Genomic DNA, 17,489 nt, shown 5'->3' with positions numbered 1-17,489 from the left:
TCTACTTCCGAGATTCAGATGATGCTTAGGGCAATGAAGCATGCTTCGGCCCACATCCTGTGGACCCTATGGAACCCGAAGAAATACAGAATTGTGGTATAACATACCTTGGATAATTCTTTTTCTTCGAGGTCCACAGGGCACCCACCCTGACACACCTGGCCCCAGTTGGGATCTGTTCAGCCTTTTTTCACAGATTTCCTCTTCGTATGTTGAGTGTTTCTTGTGCATTTTTCCTGCGTTCTCCACTCTCCGTCTCTTGCCGTTAGGCTGGGGGCGGGGTATATAGGGAGGAGGACCAGTGCATGCTGGGAGCTCCAAAGCTTTGCTGTTTGGTGTTTTGGATGCGATCCAACTACATACCCCAAAATTAGATCCTGTGGACCCTATGGACCTCGAAGAAAAAGAATTATCCAAGGTATGTTATACCATAGTTCTGTATTTTTTAGTGGGGTGCTGCACCCTGTCCAATTTTAAAGTTGTACAATGTGTCCTGCCCTGATAGCTGTGCCCAGCTAAAGCAGCCTGTCCTGTGTCTTCCCCACCCACGGGCCGCAGTGTCCTATGGGAGGGAAAATTTGTGCTTAACGAACTACGCCGGGTGAATAGATGCCATGAGTGAGGGGAGTGTGTAGCCCAGCATCTCCTCAAGCGCTGGACACCCCAACAAGTTTAACAAATTGTGGGTGTCATGGGAACATATCCCTCCTTAATCAGCCACTCCCCCCTTCGGCGTGCCTTAGCCAGTGCCTGCCCGCATCGCCCTGCCCCCAGTCTCTCGGGAACATTAGGGTGTAGTAACAGGAGATAGTTTGTCCTCTGCTGTATATATGCCATTTTATGAGGTGTGAAGATGCTGAAGTAAAGGATTTCAAAGCTTTGCTTTTATTTTATTTACAATTGTGGCAGAGGGGTGGATAGGATGGATCTTTCCAATGCTGTGTTACAGCTGCACTGGAGTCATTGCTAAACTGAATGATCCACAAATGTGTAACCAGCTGCTTAAGCAAATTACAACTTTTGAGAAAAGTGTTTGTCTGAGACCAGTTTTTTTTATGCAGAGCATAGGGTATACTTTCTCCTTATGCACCTCTCGTCTCATCTGCTAGCTTCATATCTGTTTTGGTAATATTATCTGTGTGGATAATTCATATACAAATGATCATTCAAAATAAAGTTATAGCTGAAGTTTGTGTTTATGACTACTGCTCGCTGTACTCGTGGACACCATGTCAGTCTTCACAGACCTGGTAGCCACGGAGTATATGTTACATTTTATTTCTGTTGTTTAACTTTAAATGTGAAATTTTAGGGAACAATTTAATGTTTGCAGTGACCGTCTAGAACAATTGGAACGGAATCGCGAGCGTGAGAGAAAGATACGGGAACAGCAGAAAGAGCTGAAGGAGCGGGAGAGGCGAGCGGAGGAAAGGCGCAAAGAGCGTGAGGCCAGGAGAGAAGGTACTTGTGGCTGCACAATTGTCCTTCTACCACCCAGGGGGAATATTTCATTGCATTATGCTGTTTTTATTGTTGAAATAACTGAATTTTTTATAGAGTGGTCTAGATTCCATACCTTAGTCACCCCTATCATGGGTCTACTAGAGTAGCAGCTAGTTATTTGGAGTTTGCATTATAGAGATTGTGTGTGTGTGTGTGTGTGTGTGTGTGTGTGTGTGTGTGTGTGTGTATATATATGTATATGTTTCTCTTTCATCCTATCTGGGGGACGCTGCTACCTTTTGGCATTCCTGGAGCAGGCACACCTCTTTTGTATGTGGTAATGGCGCCTTCTCTCTACGACCCTACAGCCTGGACTCTACCTCCAACTGCAAGTTTTAAATTTGTGCCCAGCTGGTGACATGTAAACAGGCTGCTTGGCAGCTATATCTCCTTTTTTATTTTTAATATTTTTATTTTCAGTTTAATTTTTAGGAGTTCCTTTAGAAACACTGTTTCTGGGGACAGCTAGAGGTGCTATTGAGTGTACGAATGTAGCCACGGCTGCATTCAGGGGCTGCTGACATAGAAGCTGCAGGACCTGAGGGTCCGCCTGCCAGTGGGTGCAGCCCTGTCTCTCACTGCTATAGCGGTCTGTGCCCCCCTCACCTTATCTTGTCATTTAAGCTGAGGGAGGCCCCTGCTTCACTCAGGGGCTTCCGTACTTAATAATTACTGGGCTCCATGTAACAGTGTGACTGGCGCCATGTTACATACAGTGCATCCGGAAGTATTCACAGCGCTTCAATTTTTCCACATTTTGTTATGTTACAGCTTTATTCCAAAATGGAATAAATTAATTTTTGGCCTCAAATTCTACGCACAATATCCCATAATAACAACGTGTAAAATGTTTTTTTTTTGAAAATTTAATAAAAAAAAAAAAAAAACTAAGAAATCACATGTACATAAGTATTCACAGCCTCAAGTCTTTTTGAATATGATGCCACAAGCTTGGCACACCTATCTTTGGGCAGTTTCGCCCATGCCTCTTTGCATCACCTCTCAAGCTCCATCAGGTTGGATGGGAAGCGTCGGTGTACAGCCATTTTCAGATCTCTCCAGAGATGATCAATTGTATTCAAGTCTGGGCTTTGGCTGGGCCACTCAAGGACATTCACAGATTTGGAGGACTTAACAGAACCAGAAGTTCAGGGAGTTTCTCTTGTTAAGAAGACAGAGAAACATGTAGTTCAGTTTCACGTTTATCTGCCTATTTGAAGGAAGCTTGGCAAAAGCCAGACTAGGCTTTTTCAAATACCTAGATGTTTTTCTTCTATTTCTAAACAACATTAACGAAAAAATGGCTTTAACATAGCTTCGCTTCTCCTATCTGCAGTATTAAGGTGCATATGCACTACACAACTGTAGAACGACTGTACGATTATAACATCGTAATCGTTCATCATCCTGTGCAGTGAAGAAAGTGCCCACACTGAAAGATATGTCTCTCAGTGCGGGCACCCTCCCTCATCCCCGAACATGCACAACCCGACGATCTCGTCAGGTTGGCCTGCATGTTCAGGCAATGACAAATGCCGACAAGGACCAGCGGGGAGCGCGCATCGCTGTTCGTTGCCGGCATAATTACTGCATGATTATTGAACGGTAACGCAGTCATAATCGTTCAATCGCTAATTTTTCTCATTTGGTGGATATGCACCAATTAGGCGTAGGGATTATCGTAGATTTAGATAAACGCGTAATGGAAGCACCGAATCTCCCATTTTTTTATTCTTTTTGCTGGTGCTTTGTTGCGTCCTATTTTAGCAGAAGACTGATAAAGTTGTTGAAAAATTGACTGAAAGATTGACAGTCAGGTGTACCTAGAGCTGACTTATTGCCTTTACTGGATCAAACTAATGATGCATTGGCCTATCTGGCTGACTCCATAATGGAGGCTGCTCTTAGTCTTTCTAGGACTTCCGAACTTGCTGTAACAGGAAGATGCATGTTATGGCTTAAATGTTGGGAAACGGATGCAGAGTCTAAAAAGTAGGCCCTTTCTTTTTTCAGGCTCTGTTCTTTTTAGTCCAGGCTTGGACACTATTATTTTAGACGCTACTGGAGGAAAAAGTACATTTTTAACAGTTATATCTTCCAGACCTGTTAGCGCTTTCGTTCCTTTCAAAACTCTACTCGTGGAAGAGGAGTACCAAATAGGGGCTTTGTGGCAAGTTTCAGAGGAAGTCATCAGAGGGAAATACATGCTGGACAGAGTCGCCATCCAGCTCCCGAACACCCGAACAGTCTGCATGACTAGCTCTGTTCCCATCCAGATTATTGGTGGCAGGGGGCCCTCTGCGGTTCTTTCTGAATCAGTGGATGGAATCCACAACCAATCAATGGGTAGGGAGTATAATACGCAGAGATTATGTAATAGATATTTTGGGTCCTCTATCCAAACGTTTATTTGCCACGTCGATTCTTCAAAATTCTTTAGAGAGTTGCAGTTTCCATGGTGCAATTCAGGCTATGCAAAACTCAAGAGCAGTAGTTCCCGTCCTAAGGGGAAAGAAAGGATTGGGCTTTTATTACAATCTCTTTTTTTGCACTGAAGCCGTATCTTTCAGTCAGGCCCATTCTCAACTTGAAAAATTTGAATGTTCACTTGAATGTAAAAAGGTTCAAAATGGTCTCTCTTTACTATGTAATAAATGGAAAAGGAAAAAGGAGAATTTCTAGCATCACTGGGCATAAAAGATGCATAACTTCATCCTGAGATGGGAGGGGGACCAGTTTCCAAAGCAGCCCCACTCTTAAGGGGCTGCTTTGGAAAGTCCCCACAGTAGCAGAGTCCCCCAGATAGGATGAAAGGGAATAAACTTTTTCAATCAATCTGTGGGACACTGACCCCAACCTTCTTTTCTGCTATCGTTTTTACTGTTAAAGTTGATTTTGTTTGGTTGACTGTCCTTGGTTAAGTGTTGGTTCTATCCTTCTCTGGGCTGAATTGAGTTCAGACTGACAGTTGGAGGTAGAGTTCCAGGCTGTAGGGATCTAGAGGGCAGGAGCCAACAGCACAAACACTTGGGGGTTATTTACTAAAGTGCGGGTTTTTAGAAGTGGAGATGTTGTCCATAGCAACCAATCAGATTCTGCTTAACATATATCTAGCACCTTCTAGAAGATACTAGCTAGAACTTCTAAAAACCCGCACTTTAGTAAATATACCCCTTGGAGTTGGAAGATGTGTGCTTGCTCCAGCAATGCGCCATCTACACCCAATGTAGCAATGTCCCCCTGATGGATTCAGAGAAAAATATTTTAAGGTAAGTACCAAAAATCTTATTCTTTTTTTTTTTTTTACATTCCCTTTCAAAAGTATGTATCTTTGGCATATTATATAGTGCAACATTCACTCCTCTGCACAGCATGTGACTATAATACTGGATTCCTGTAGTAATGGAGCTAGAGATACACTGATAAAAGGGATAATAAAACTCCATGTAATATACATGTTATTACAATTTACAGATAAAGGAGTATTTTACAACAACTTACACCAGTTCTGACTGGTGGCTGCCATGTTAATGTATTTATAGTAGCGTGAATGCAAGGGACATTTTAGGATCTCAAACCATCTTCTCTGATATTTATTTCCGGATGGTACGTAACTTATTAATGCTTTGCTAAAACATCAGTAAGAATGGAACTAAAGCAGATTATAATAAATAAATAAAATAAATGTGTAACTGGTTTCTGTCTGTTGTACTTGCCCTAGAAAAAAAGAGAGGAGATTCCGCACAGAACCTATTGATTGTATTTAAACCAACTAAATTGTAAATGATTTATTATAATAAGTTATTGTAAAGCGTTGGTGGTGCTCCCATAGCCCACATGCACAATCAGATACACAAACAAGGGGAGAAAAAAGGAGGACTAGTTGCTGTGCTCTTAAGTAATTATCAAAAGTATAAATATAAAATGTAACTTTTATTCGGGTATCTTAAAATGTCCTAAGGATCTGTACTGCACAGACCTGAATTAACACATGAACAAATAATGATAAAATAATTATTAAATTATATATAGGGCGAACATATCTGAAAAAGGGGGATAGCAGTACTCCTGCAATAAATCTAATCCTTGTGTTTTGGTATTAATACAAGGTAATTTAAACACCCACAGGAGAGTACCCAATAATACCCTGACCTATACCAGCCTAGTGATACGTAAGTACCAAGAAGGGGGACGGGGAAAAATAGAACCTCTACTGTGTTACCAATGTGTCCCAATACACCTTGATGAACTACCTACAATACCTGGTATTCCCTGGTGGTCTCTCATCCAAGTATTGACCAAGCCCAATACTGTATAGCTTCCAAGATCAGACGAGATTGGGCACATTGTCTGGTATGGTTGTAGGTATATAAATACTTGGGGGAAAGGTTGAATGCCCAGATAAACACAAAAAGGGAGAGGTAGTTGTAGGACTATCTCAATGGAAGAGTCCACTTTATTAAGTTTATAACATTCCCAAAAGTTTAGATGAGCATACTTTCCTGGGTCCCCAGTACATATAATATGGATGTATAATCGGTCGAGTTGATTCAGAGGTACCACAGAGAAATATTATCATATGCCTTCAAATATTACAAGGAAGTGGTATTTTTTATTTATTATTCTGTTTATCTACATATCCAAATGGTCCAATTTAGAATACTTTCCTTTTTTATTTCATAATATGTGTATATCCACTAACTATATAAATATCACTGTATACAGTAATAGTGATCATACATTTATATTTCTGTGGGTCACGATCTAATGGCTATGATGTGTGTTCATCAACAATGGCCCTTAGGGATTTGATGATTGGTTAGAACTATTTGTTTCTTTTTACCCTGATTGGATCATTAGTATGCCAATCACATCAACTATGCATGATGAATCTACAGGTGTAACATAGATAACCTATGTCTCAGCCTGACTTCTTACGTTACGGATACGCCCACTAATAATTAGTTCAGCAGGTGATGGGTAACCTATAAGAAGGGTCCGTTGGTGAAGCCAATACAGGAGGTGAGCAAGCCACCGAGTCGGTGTTTGAATTACCTTGCATTAATACTAAAACGCAAGGATTAGATTTTTTGCAGGAGTACTGCTACCCCCCTTTTTCAGATATGTTCGCCCTATATATAATTTAATATTTTATAATTTTTTGTTCATGTGTTAATTCAGGTCTGTGCAGTACAGATCCTTAGGACATTTTAAGATACCTGAATAAAAGTTAAATTTTATATTTAGACTTTTGATAATTACTTAAGAGTAATTAGTAATTAGCAACTAGTCCTCCTTTTTTCTCTCCTTGTTTGTGTATCTGTTGTACTTGCCCCTCAGCTGTCACTTCTAAAGTCTCAGTTTTGGTGATAATACTGTAATCGCAGTTGGGACTGCAACGTCTCTCACTGTTCTTTTTAAAGTAGCTGGTTGCCACCGTCAAATGAAGAGATCAATAGATCAATGGCTTGAAAGTTATGACAAAACACCTGAGTTGAACAGCTGTACTGTAAATTGCCAAGCATGCTTTGACTGCGTGTCACCACAAGGTGGCGAAATGTCACCTTTTTGTAATATGAAGAGTATGAGGGAAAAGAGGCAGAGCTCCCTGTGTCAGTTTTATAGAACATAAAGTGAATTATTCCTCAGACACTTAGTGATTTGAAAATAAGATGTCATGCTCCTCTTTCCTCTTTCAACATGTGCTGTGTTTAGGTTTGATTGTTTGTCTACATAGTATACCATTTTTATCCATCATGTCCCATTTAACATGGATGTATTATATTTAAGCATTAACGAGTATATACTGCGTTTATGATGAGACAAATTGTTCTATAAGTGGTCAGTAAGATAAATGGGCATATTTTATATGGTAAAGACAGCCTGCCCTCACCACCTTCCCATGTATTGCAGTGCTGTCCTCTGGCTGCATTCATATCTCCTGACCCCTAGCTGACCAGAGCCGTCTCGGGTTCATGTCGGCAATCATTGAGAGACATGGTGTTGGTCAGTCACCTTCTGTCACAGATGGGATAATTACATAATCCTTCTTACGGTACAAGACTCCCTTACTTGCTTCATTAAAAACCATGTTCTTCTTTCTGTTACACTTGGCCCACAGACTTTTGGTCAGTGTAGATCACTTATTTTTGCACAGCTATAGTGATAACTGTCACACGCTCCATGTAATTTAAGTGAGGAACACATGGCAATATCGTCTGCCATATTCCCTCCCAGTCACTGCATGTAAAAGCCTCCACCAACTACCATAGATGACTGGGAGAGATTAAAATCCACAATCTCCTGGATGATGCTGTAATGGACTGATAACCAGCCATTGGCTGACAACACACATAGGACCTATATGTTGCCAGATTAAAATACAGATCTGCAAACTATTAAGTGCTTAGCATTATGACGCCTTCAGTTACGAATCACTCTGAAGCAAAGAGGCATAAATCTTTTTAGTTTGATGCAGAATGTCTTCGTAATGGAGGAATGCAGACCCTGGAATTGTTCCCTGGCATGCATGCATGTGTGTGTGTAGTTTCACTGCTTTCCTTGTTTCAGCATTGAAACAAATTAGGATTAGAGGTAAATTGTACAGATTGCACAATCCGTTGAGTGTTTTGCATGAATTTCAGTCACCTTTGCAGTATAAATGATTACATTATAGCATAAACAAGACCCTATGAGTTTTGGATGATGATGCCACCAAGAGTGTCACTGCTACAAAGAATTCATGTTCACATTTATTTTTTTTGTGTGTGTTAAATCGCACAGTTTGGTTCCGATTTGGTTTTGTGTTAACAGTTTGCTCATAAATGAAAGGCAGAGCTATTAACCCTCTGTATATTGGTGATCGTGACCAAAGCCGTAAACAATTTTCTCTCCCCAAAACCTATGGTTCACCTGCAATGCAGCATTGTTACATGTCCTGTTTATGTAGATCTATTCTGCATTTGATACATTTATAGTGATAACGCATGTAAATGCCAAGTCTTGCACCTGCTGCTATAGTGTACCAACCTGTACAACGTGCCTTCCAGGGCTCGCAGGATCTGCGCTTCCTCTGCGCAGGAAGCCAGGGCTCTTGCAAGAGAGTGAGAAAATGCAGTACAGTGCACACTTTGCAGATTCAAGAATACTTGTAGAGTTTAGCACTCAAAGTAAGTTTTGGATTTTTAAACCATTTTTATGGCAATACCTTTGTAGCAATCCTGTACTGCATTGTACCTTCTTAACCCTTCTTCTGCCAGAAGAGCCGGCGCCACCACACGTGTCACGGACATACTCGCGCATGGTAGCGTGAACTCCTGGGAAACTGCAGCCGCACAGAAACATGAGAATAGGGGGGCTGCCTAGGCAGGTGTTTTCTTTTTCATTTAATGGACATGTATGAAAAACACTTATTTAGAGCTAATGATTTGTGCTAAAAGTACTCTAATCTCACCTTTTACTTTTTGTGTTTGTTTAGAGGATGTCCTCTTTTATTACATCTGTAGAAAAAACAACCAAACACCCTCCTAGCATACTTATCACAGCCGCTCCAACCTCCCCACATTACACATCACTGGTGCAGGTTGCATGGAGTGACTTTACCTTCCTGAGGACAGTTTGGGGCTGATGCAGAGTTGAACACAAGTCAGTATTGCAGAGTATATCTTGCCTGTCTTCACAGTGCACATTATACGGAGCCGAGCATATGCCGCTACAGGCGAAACAAAGTCATAGACAACTCATTTGCATCTTGTGGCTGAAGAGGCGTAGCTGGGCATTCACACATAAATAAGTTTAGCGAGGGCTTGTCAACAGAATTGCAGGCTATGTAGAGTTTTGAGTAAACATAAATATGTATCTTTTGTACCAAGGATAGGGCAGGTAAATGTGCTCACTGATCATGATGACCAGTATCTAACCAAGCATACAGAGGGGAGCAGTCTGGCTGCAGAGGTCTGTACATCACTGCATATGGATAAATATACACGCATGGTTCGAGCACATAATGCAGGAACAGTTATTACATCAGCCGCTTGAACTGTCTGGCCACCTATCACAATTGGGTGTGCATATACATTTTCCCTCCCAGTTGTAATGCCATTGTCTGCGGTTCCTGGAGCCAGCCTAATGGTTCTGTCAGTCGCCCATATACACCGGCAACGGCACACATTATATCTGCAAGATGTATTGCATCTGTTGTGCTGCACGGCCAACACAATATATCTGTGAACAACGACAGATATTTTGTGTGTACATATGAACCAAAGCACTGAACAATATATCGTTTGCTGGCTGTACCCATCATTACTTGTCATGCAATGTTTATAGACCTATCTTAAGAACAACGTACAGAAACAACACTAGATAGGAAGAAGACAAGGACGATGGAGGGTAGGACAACCTGCTTTAACATGTAGGGCAAGCAGTGGTAAATTGCAGGGAGGGGAAGGCAGTTGAGCACTCGATGAGCCTGTACACAAAGCAAGGGCGAGCATACAGGATCAGAGTTACTAAGGGGACTTGGAGACACAAGACTAGGGGCACAGGTGGCATGGGTAATGAAAGATTGTCCTGCCCCTAAGGGGGGGGTCACTTACTAATATGAGTGATGAAAAGTTAGTGGGTGTACTGGGAAGAGCAGGTGAAGGGCAGAGAGGTAAGCATAGATTTCAGTGGAGGGCTGATAGACTGGTGGTAAGTCTGACTTGGCGAAGGGGTTCCAGAGAGGGGTATAGTTGGAGAAATGTTGGAGGTGGAAGTGAGAGGAGGTAACTAGGCTGGAAGTGAGACAGCGATCATTGGAAGACTGTAGGGAGTGGGAGACAGTGTGGACAGAAAACAGGTTGGAGATGTAGGGTGGTGAGGAGTAATTAAGGGAGGTCTTTATTTGTCAGAGTGAGGAGTTTATCTAAACTGCAATCTGAAGGGACATGTTAAGTAAGTTGAAGGGGGGCACCTATCTGTAAAAAAGGATATTAAGACCAGCAGAGTTCAGGATAGATTAAAGTGTGGAAAAGAGAGTTTGGGGAAGCCAGAGAGGAGCAGGTTACAATAGTCAAGGTGAGAGATGAGTGGGTGGATGAGGGTTTTGATGACATCAGGGGTGAGAAAATTGCCTGTTCTTTGACTTGTTGTAGAAATGGAAACCACAGGATTATGATTGGGAAAAGAAGGTGAGAGGGGGAGTCAAGGATGACACTAAGGCAGCAGACTTGAGGGACAGCAGGAAGGGAGATGTTATCAACAGAAAGAGAGTAGGGGGAGTCGAAGTGGCTCTGAAAGGAAGAAATACAGTGAGTTTGATATTTAATCTAATAAAAGGGATTGTGCACCCATGCTGAGATGGCAGAGAGGCATGCAGGCTGTGAGGTCAGAAGAGGAGAGGTACATTTGACTGTCTTTAATGTAATGATTGTATTGAAGACTAAAGGAGCTGATGAGTTTTCTGAGGGAGGAGATGTAAAGGGCAAGGATGAGGGAACCCAGGCTTATGGGGTCTTAGGAAACAGCTCTGCATTGGCCCCTTTATATTCTGTCTTTCTCCACAGCGAGCACAAGTCCTCTTTAATTGTAGCTTGCACAAGTAAATATTTAAGAACAACTACATCAGTTTATATTATCCCTCTGTGCAGGCTATGAGCTAATAGGACTGTCCTTTTAGCAACTGCCCCTCCCCCCTTTCAATGATGTCATACTCGGTAGAACATGTCCATAAGATTGGAAAGAGAGCCCTGAGAAGAGAAAAGGAATCGCTAATAATTGGTAATTCTGTAAGCTAACTATCCCTATGGCGAGTGCAGGTATAAGCTTTCAGCCGTGTGTATTGCAGCCATGCATCGTCTGAAAGAATTTCATATATGTCCAGGTTTATTTGCTGGTTCAGCAACCCTACCAAGGTATCATTTATCGTACACATTTCACTTCAACATGTGCCAGTTTCTGCAAATTCTATATGTTCTGTCTATAGCATGACTGGATATTTTGATTCCAAAAATGATTTTTAATTTGCCAGTTATGTAAACCCTATACGGTGCCTCGCAATATATGTATGCCTGACTTTACAACACATTGTGGTGCTTGGCTTGGCTGGCAGTGTTCATGGCCTATCTACTAACATATTGAGTAAATTAACTGTTTCAGACTGTAGAGTGAATACTTTAAATATTAAGCTTATTGTTTTCTTAAAAGAGAGAAACTTAATATATTGTTGTCACATTAAACAAACTTGCATTATATTGTATTCTTTGGAAATGTCAATGTACAGTGATCGTTGTTTGCAAAAGTTTGGGCACTTCAGGTCAGATTGCTGAATCTCTATCTGAAAAGAAGTTGCTGGATGGAGAATGGTTTTGATCCAGTAACAACAAATACAAAAATAGTAATGTACCAAAATCCATGAAAAAATTGAAGATGAAAAGTAGTTGGCTATTTCACCAGGCCAAAAATTCAATACCTGCCTTAACATTGTCCATGAAGTACTTACAGGAGATAAAGATTATGGTTTAGGGATGGTCCTCACAGTCTCCAGACTTGGATATTACAGAAAATGTGTGGAGAGATTCTAAACATGCAGGGGCTTATGTAATAGGGTGTGACTTGCAGCCACTGCGGGAACTCTTGCGAGTTTTCCCGTAATTTTAAAGCAGCAACCTTTTTGCTGGTTTTGCCTTTAAAATAATTGCCACTTTAAAAATACGGGAAGACTTGCAAGAGTTCCCACAGTGGCTGCAAGTCACACCCTATTACATAAGCCCCGCGGTGTATGTAAGAAGATCTAAGACTATTTCTGGGCTAGATGAGTTATACCAGAGAGAGTGGGAATTATTCCTCAAGCAAGAAAGACTACCTGAAATGTTTGGAAGCTGTCAATTCCATGTCAATCAATCTCATGAAAATTACATTGCCATTTACTTCTCTGCACATTTAATACTATAAGAGAGTGTCTCCAAAATACATTTAAAAAGAATCCCATGTAGTTTTTGAAAATGTCATAAATAGACATTTTGGCATTTATGAGCACTTAGAAACCTAATTTTTTTAGACCAGGATTAAGATATTAAAAAAATATTCAGGAACGTAGATGGCTTTAATTTTATATACTACATGAATAGGTTTAATGTCGTCAACATGTGAAGGTCACAGATTTAATCACAAACATGTTAAAAAGAGATTTAAAAAAAACATATTGTTTTAAAATGTAAAAAAAATAAATTCAGTTTATTCCTTGCCAAATATCTCAATGGGATTCTATCATTTTTCTTTATAGTCATGTGAAAATATTGTGTAATGTTCTCTATTTCATTCTAGTTTCCCGCCATGCCAGAGCAGGTAGACCACATCTTCCCCTCACAGCCATTAGCTTCATATCAGTCATACTGTCCCTACATCAGCTGTAAGATGACGGGGCTGGCAGAAACATGGTCATACACTGAGGTGCATAGTGTGATCAGATTTCTGCATCTAAGGGGCACATCAGCAGCTTAAATTCATCGCCAACTTGTCGAGGTGTACGGTCATAACGTCATTTCCCGGAAACAGATTTGGGTTTTGTGCACTGCCTTTGATAACAGCAGGACAGATATTCAAGATGAGCAGTGATCCAGCGGCCATGCACGTCCACTACAGATTACAGTTTGTGCCACATTGAAGGTCTGATTCAGGAGAACAGACGCATTTGAGTTAGAGATTTGCTGACGAACTGAACATCTCAGTGGGTACTGTGCACAGCAACATTCATAAGCAACTGGGGTACAGGAAAAGGGTACATGCTGTGGGTACTCAAGCAACTCACAGAAGTTCACAAACTCAAATGCTTCGAAATCTGATAGCGCTATGCACCTCCGTGTTTGACCATGTTTCCGCCAGCCCCTCTATCTTACAACTGATGTTGGGGACAGTATGACTCATATGAGGCGCAGTCTAATGACCGTGAGGGAAAACACCTGCGTCTGTCAATTTTCTGCTTATAATCATTGTCACTTAGTGTTCCCTCTAGCTCCGGCGGGAGGCAGGGCGCCGGAGCTAGAGAGGGCATGCCCGTGCGCGCGCCTGAGAAGGGGGCGTGGTCATCGGAAAAGGGGGCGTGTCTATAAGACGCGTCCCCTTTTCGTCACTCTTGGGGGCGGGCTCGGCACTTACGGACACGCCGGGCAGCCCCCAAGCCCTGCAGACAGGGAGAATAGATGCCGGGCGCATGCGCCCGGCGTCTATTCTCCGGCGGTGACCGGGTCACCGCATGTTTCTCCACCCGTGGGACACTGCGTCCCGCGGGTGAGAACGGCTCCCGCAGGCTGTGAGGGCAGGGCGCTTTTTGCCCCCCTCCTGGAGGGCAGGGCGCTTTTTGCCCTCCTCCTGGAGGGCAGGGTGCTTTTTGCCCTCCAGCAGGAGGGCAGGGCGCCGCGCCCCGCTAAAACAGCCTAGCGGGAACGCTATCACTTGTAACTTCCTCTTTTTTGATCCCTGGCCATCCCTATCTCCTCCCTGTCCAACTTTCTCTCCATTTAGCCGTGCCGCTCCAGTCACATCCTCCCCCTCCATCTGATACAGCCACTGATTCCCGACCCAGGTGTTACCAGCACACCAGTGAGTTCAGCTGCCAGTGAATGGTACATACACGGACCTCTCCACCGCTTATATGTGCTGCGTATTAACTACAAGTAACACTTTCTATACCTTCAGTCAGTGATTTATACTGCCGGCTCCAGGCTCGTGCATGAAGAGCCGGATTGGGGGGTCACAGGGGCTAAGTGCCTCTCGTAGAGGGCCCCCCCTCTCTCAGGAGGCCACTCAGTCTCTATAGCAGATGCAGTGCAGTAGTAGAGTGCTGCGATCCCAAAAATTGAGAAGGAGAGGAATGATGGAGACGGAGTCCGAGTAAGGGGCGGGGCTACACAACACTGTGTGAACTTGAGTCAGCAGCATGGATGGGAAAAAGGGGAGGAGCAGCAGCTGCAGACACTGTACCCGAGTGTAAGGTAAGTGGGGACACTGTATTGTCTGTATGTATATATTTGACTGTATGTGTGTGTCTGACTGTGTTGACAGTATGTTTGTGTCTGTGTGACTGGTGAGAGGTATGTATGTGTATATGTATGTGGCAATATCTGTGTATGACTGTATGTGTGTGACTATATATGTATAAAGTCTATGATTGTATATGTGTGTGACTATATTTGTATGTGTATAAGTGTCTATGTGTACATCATTACGTAAGTGTATATGTGTGGACAGCATTGGCGTAACTAGGATATTTGGAGCCCAGTATGTGCAATTGCCTAAAAAGTGGGCATTGCCACATGCCACAAGGGGAGTGGCCACTGAAAAATGGGGGCATGTCAACTTGACACACCACTTTTTTGTCAATCTGTCGGGGCACCAACCATCAGGATGTCATGGTCTGTATTTTGACAGGAGGCAACCCGACTGCCGGCATTACAAACCGATTTCGGGTCCCCAGTAGTGCCTCTTATACAGTCCCTCCCGGCCAGTTGTTCCCCCCTGGCCAGTAGTGCCCCTTATACAGTGCCCCCCCGGCCAGTGGTGCCTCTTATACAGTGCCCCTCGGCCAGTGGTGCCCCTTACATATATAACACAAAGACACACACAAAACAAAATACTTATCTGAATCCCCGCTCCTCCATCCTCCTGCTCGGTACTATGGAAGAGACGTCATGACGTCTCTCCCTTCGCCTACTGCGGGAGCCAGAAGGCGGAGCTCATGAGTGAGCTCCAACCCAGCTTCGGCCATGGGTGCAGCAACCAGTGAAAGTCTGTCTGACTCTCAGTGGCTGCTAAAACAAACGCTCTGCCTCCGAGTAGTACACTGAGTGAGTGTTCTACTCAGCAACATTGTTTGTTTTACTGTGTAGTGTGATCCATACTACACTTAATTAAACCACTGACCTGGACCGATGCCGGCATGGTGCCCCCCAACCTCGCCCGCGAGTGTGCTTCCAGTCCCCAGGGCACATGCCTGCGCTCAACCCACCTAGTTACGCTACTGGTGAACAGTATGTGTATGTGTGGCTGTGTGTACAACAGTACATATGTAAGTGTATATGTGTGTGATAGTATGTATATGTGTATTACTATATATGTATGCGTATAAGTGTGGACAGTAGTACGTATGTAATTTATGTGTGTGACTATATGTGTGTATAAGAGTGACTGTACAACAGTATATATGTAAGTGTATGACTATATATGTAGGTGTATAAGTGTGGCTATGTGTACAGCAGTACGTATGTAATTTATGTGTGTGACTATGTGTGTGTATAAGAGTGACTGTACAACAGTATGTATGTAAGTTTATGTGTTTGGCTATATATGTAGGTGTATAAGTGTGTCTGTGTACAAAAGTACGTATGTAAGTGTATATGTGTGTAGCTAGGTGTATATCAGTACGTATCTGTCTATGTATGTATACTATACCCCCATCCATCACAATTGAGGTGCTGTTTATTTTGGGTGCTGCCCCACCCGTGGGCTGGAGGAAAGGTAGGGAGGGCAGCCCAGCATGTAGGGAAGCGATGTGCACAGCCCCAGCATGAAATGGGAATGGCCCATTTTTGTTGTCGTGCCCAAGGCTTGATCCTCTTGTCTTAAATGTTGCCCACTAGGGTCCCCCCAGTCTTCAGTGTCCCAGGGCCTCCCAAAGCCTTAATCCAGCTCTGTGCATGGCTGTTGTGACAGACAAATCCTGCTGCAGGTGCGGTTGGACCAGTGTTCTCCTACATCTAGAGCTACATCTATTATACTGCATAATTATTGTGTATCATCAGCCATTGGATTCACAGTGTATTTGTCAGTGACAGCTGGATAACCATAGTAGAAATGGATCAGTACCCCTTCATCATCGTACGGGAAAAATCAGCTTTGTCATGTCCCTTCCCCAATAGAGGCCATTCCCCTTTTTCTGACATGCTTCTTATGTACCTATTTGAAAAATGGGGGCGCCAATGCTGTTTCTGGCCCAGGGCACCAAAAAGTCTAGTTACGGCTCTGCATGTGCTGATCAGGCACACGCAGCTGATGAACGAGTTGAAAGATTATAGAAAGTGTTATGTACAAACAGCAGGTGCCAGTTTACATTTTTATTATATTTACAAAAAGCGCTGACAATATTGTGACATTTTCTGTGAACAACTCCTACCATTGAAACCACACCCTATTATACCTCAACAACAATCTGCAAACCACAACAAAATGTTAAGAAATTCCATCTGTCATCAGTTTAGACTTCTCAAAAAAAAAACTTTTTTTGTGTTTGGTGCAGAATGGAGCTCAGTTCTTTCATTGGAACAATGATTAAGCTGCAGTACATCCTTTGCAGTCTATTACAGGGCTCCAGATCAAGTACAAAAGCTTTGCATTCATTTTGAGTGCTTTAATACATAATATAGGACAGATGTGCCCTCATTTTCGGCAAAAAAAGACGCCCGGCGCTGGCAGAGTCTCACGGGACCTGGCACGCAGAGAGAGGATTTTTAGCGCGACTGCAGTACGGATTTCATTCCTCGAGCGCTGTGATGGAAAATAGTCTCCAACTAGCCTATAGCAACCAATCAGATGTTTTCTCTTCATATTCTAGACCATGCTAGATTCATGATACCTAGAATGTGATAGATTACTAATGGTCAACACCTACCCTTTTCCAGATCACTGTATTGTCAATAGATCCAGGATCAAGTCCCTACCAACACCATAGTCCTGGGACTTCCTGCTTTTAAATTTGTCAAAACAATTCACTTTATAATATCATCTTTTTTTTCCCATTTCAGAAAAATTTGCAACTTTTAATATAATGCTCTCTTAGATGTTGCTATTTCCAAGGTTTCAGATAGTTAATGAAACTGATGTATGAAAAATACACTTCCAATATTAGGTAGCAAGCCCCCCAAAAAAGTGTGTGTATGTGTGTGTGTATATATATATATATATATATATTTTTTTTTTTATATGTATATTTGACTGCAATATAGTGCAAA

General features: G+C 42.5%; 1 protein-coding gene across 6 annotated transcripts in view; it reads left to right on the top strand.

Moving 5' to 3' along the window:
* Positions 1 to 17,489, top strand: part of LOC148474417 (cyclin-dependent kinase 11B-like) — a 61,839-nt gene that overhangs the window by 13,330 nt on the left and 31,020 nt on the right. For 3 of the 6 annotated variants that reach the window (XM_088458653.1, XM_088458652.1, XM_088458657.1), the window contains 2 exons: positions 1,313 to 1,461; positions 8,553 to 8,672. In XM_088458653.1, coding sequence (XP_088314779.1) covers positions 1,313 to 1,461; positions 8,553 to 8,672 — 269 coding nt within the window. The remainder of the gene's footprint in view (positions 1 to 1,312; positions 1,462 to 8,552; positions 8,673 to 17,489) is intronic. The other 3 variants (XM_088458654.1, XM_088458655.1, XM_088458656.1) reach the window with 3 other exon arrangements.

The sequence above is a fragment of the Taudactylus pleione genome, unplaced genomic scaffold, assembly GCF_031769625.1.
Source record: "Taudactylus pleione unplaced genomic scaffold, aTauple2 ptg000845l, whole genome shotgun sequence".
NCBI lineage: Eukaryota > Metazoa > Chordata > Amphibia > Anura > Myobatrachidae > Taudactylus > Taudactylus pleione.
The sequence above is the reverse complement of the archived record's forward strand: the minus strand, read 5'-3'. Positions and strand labels throughout refer to the sequence as shown.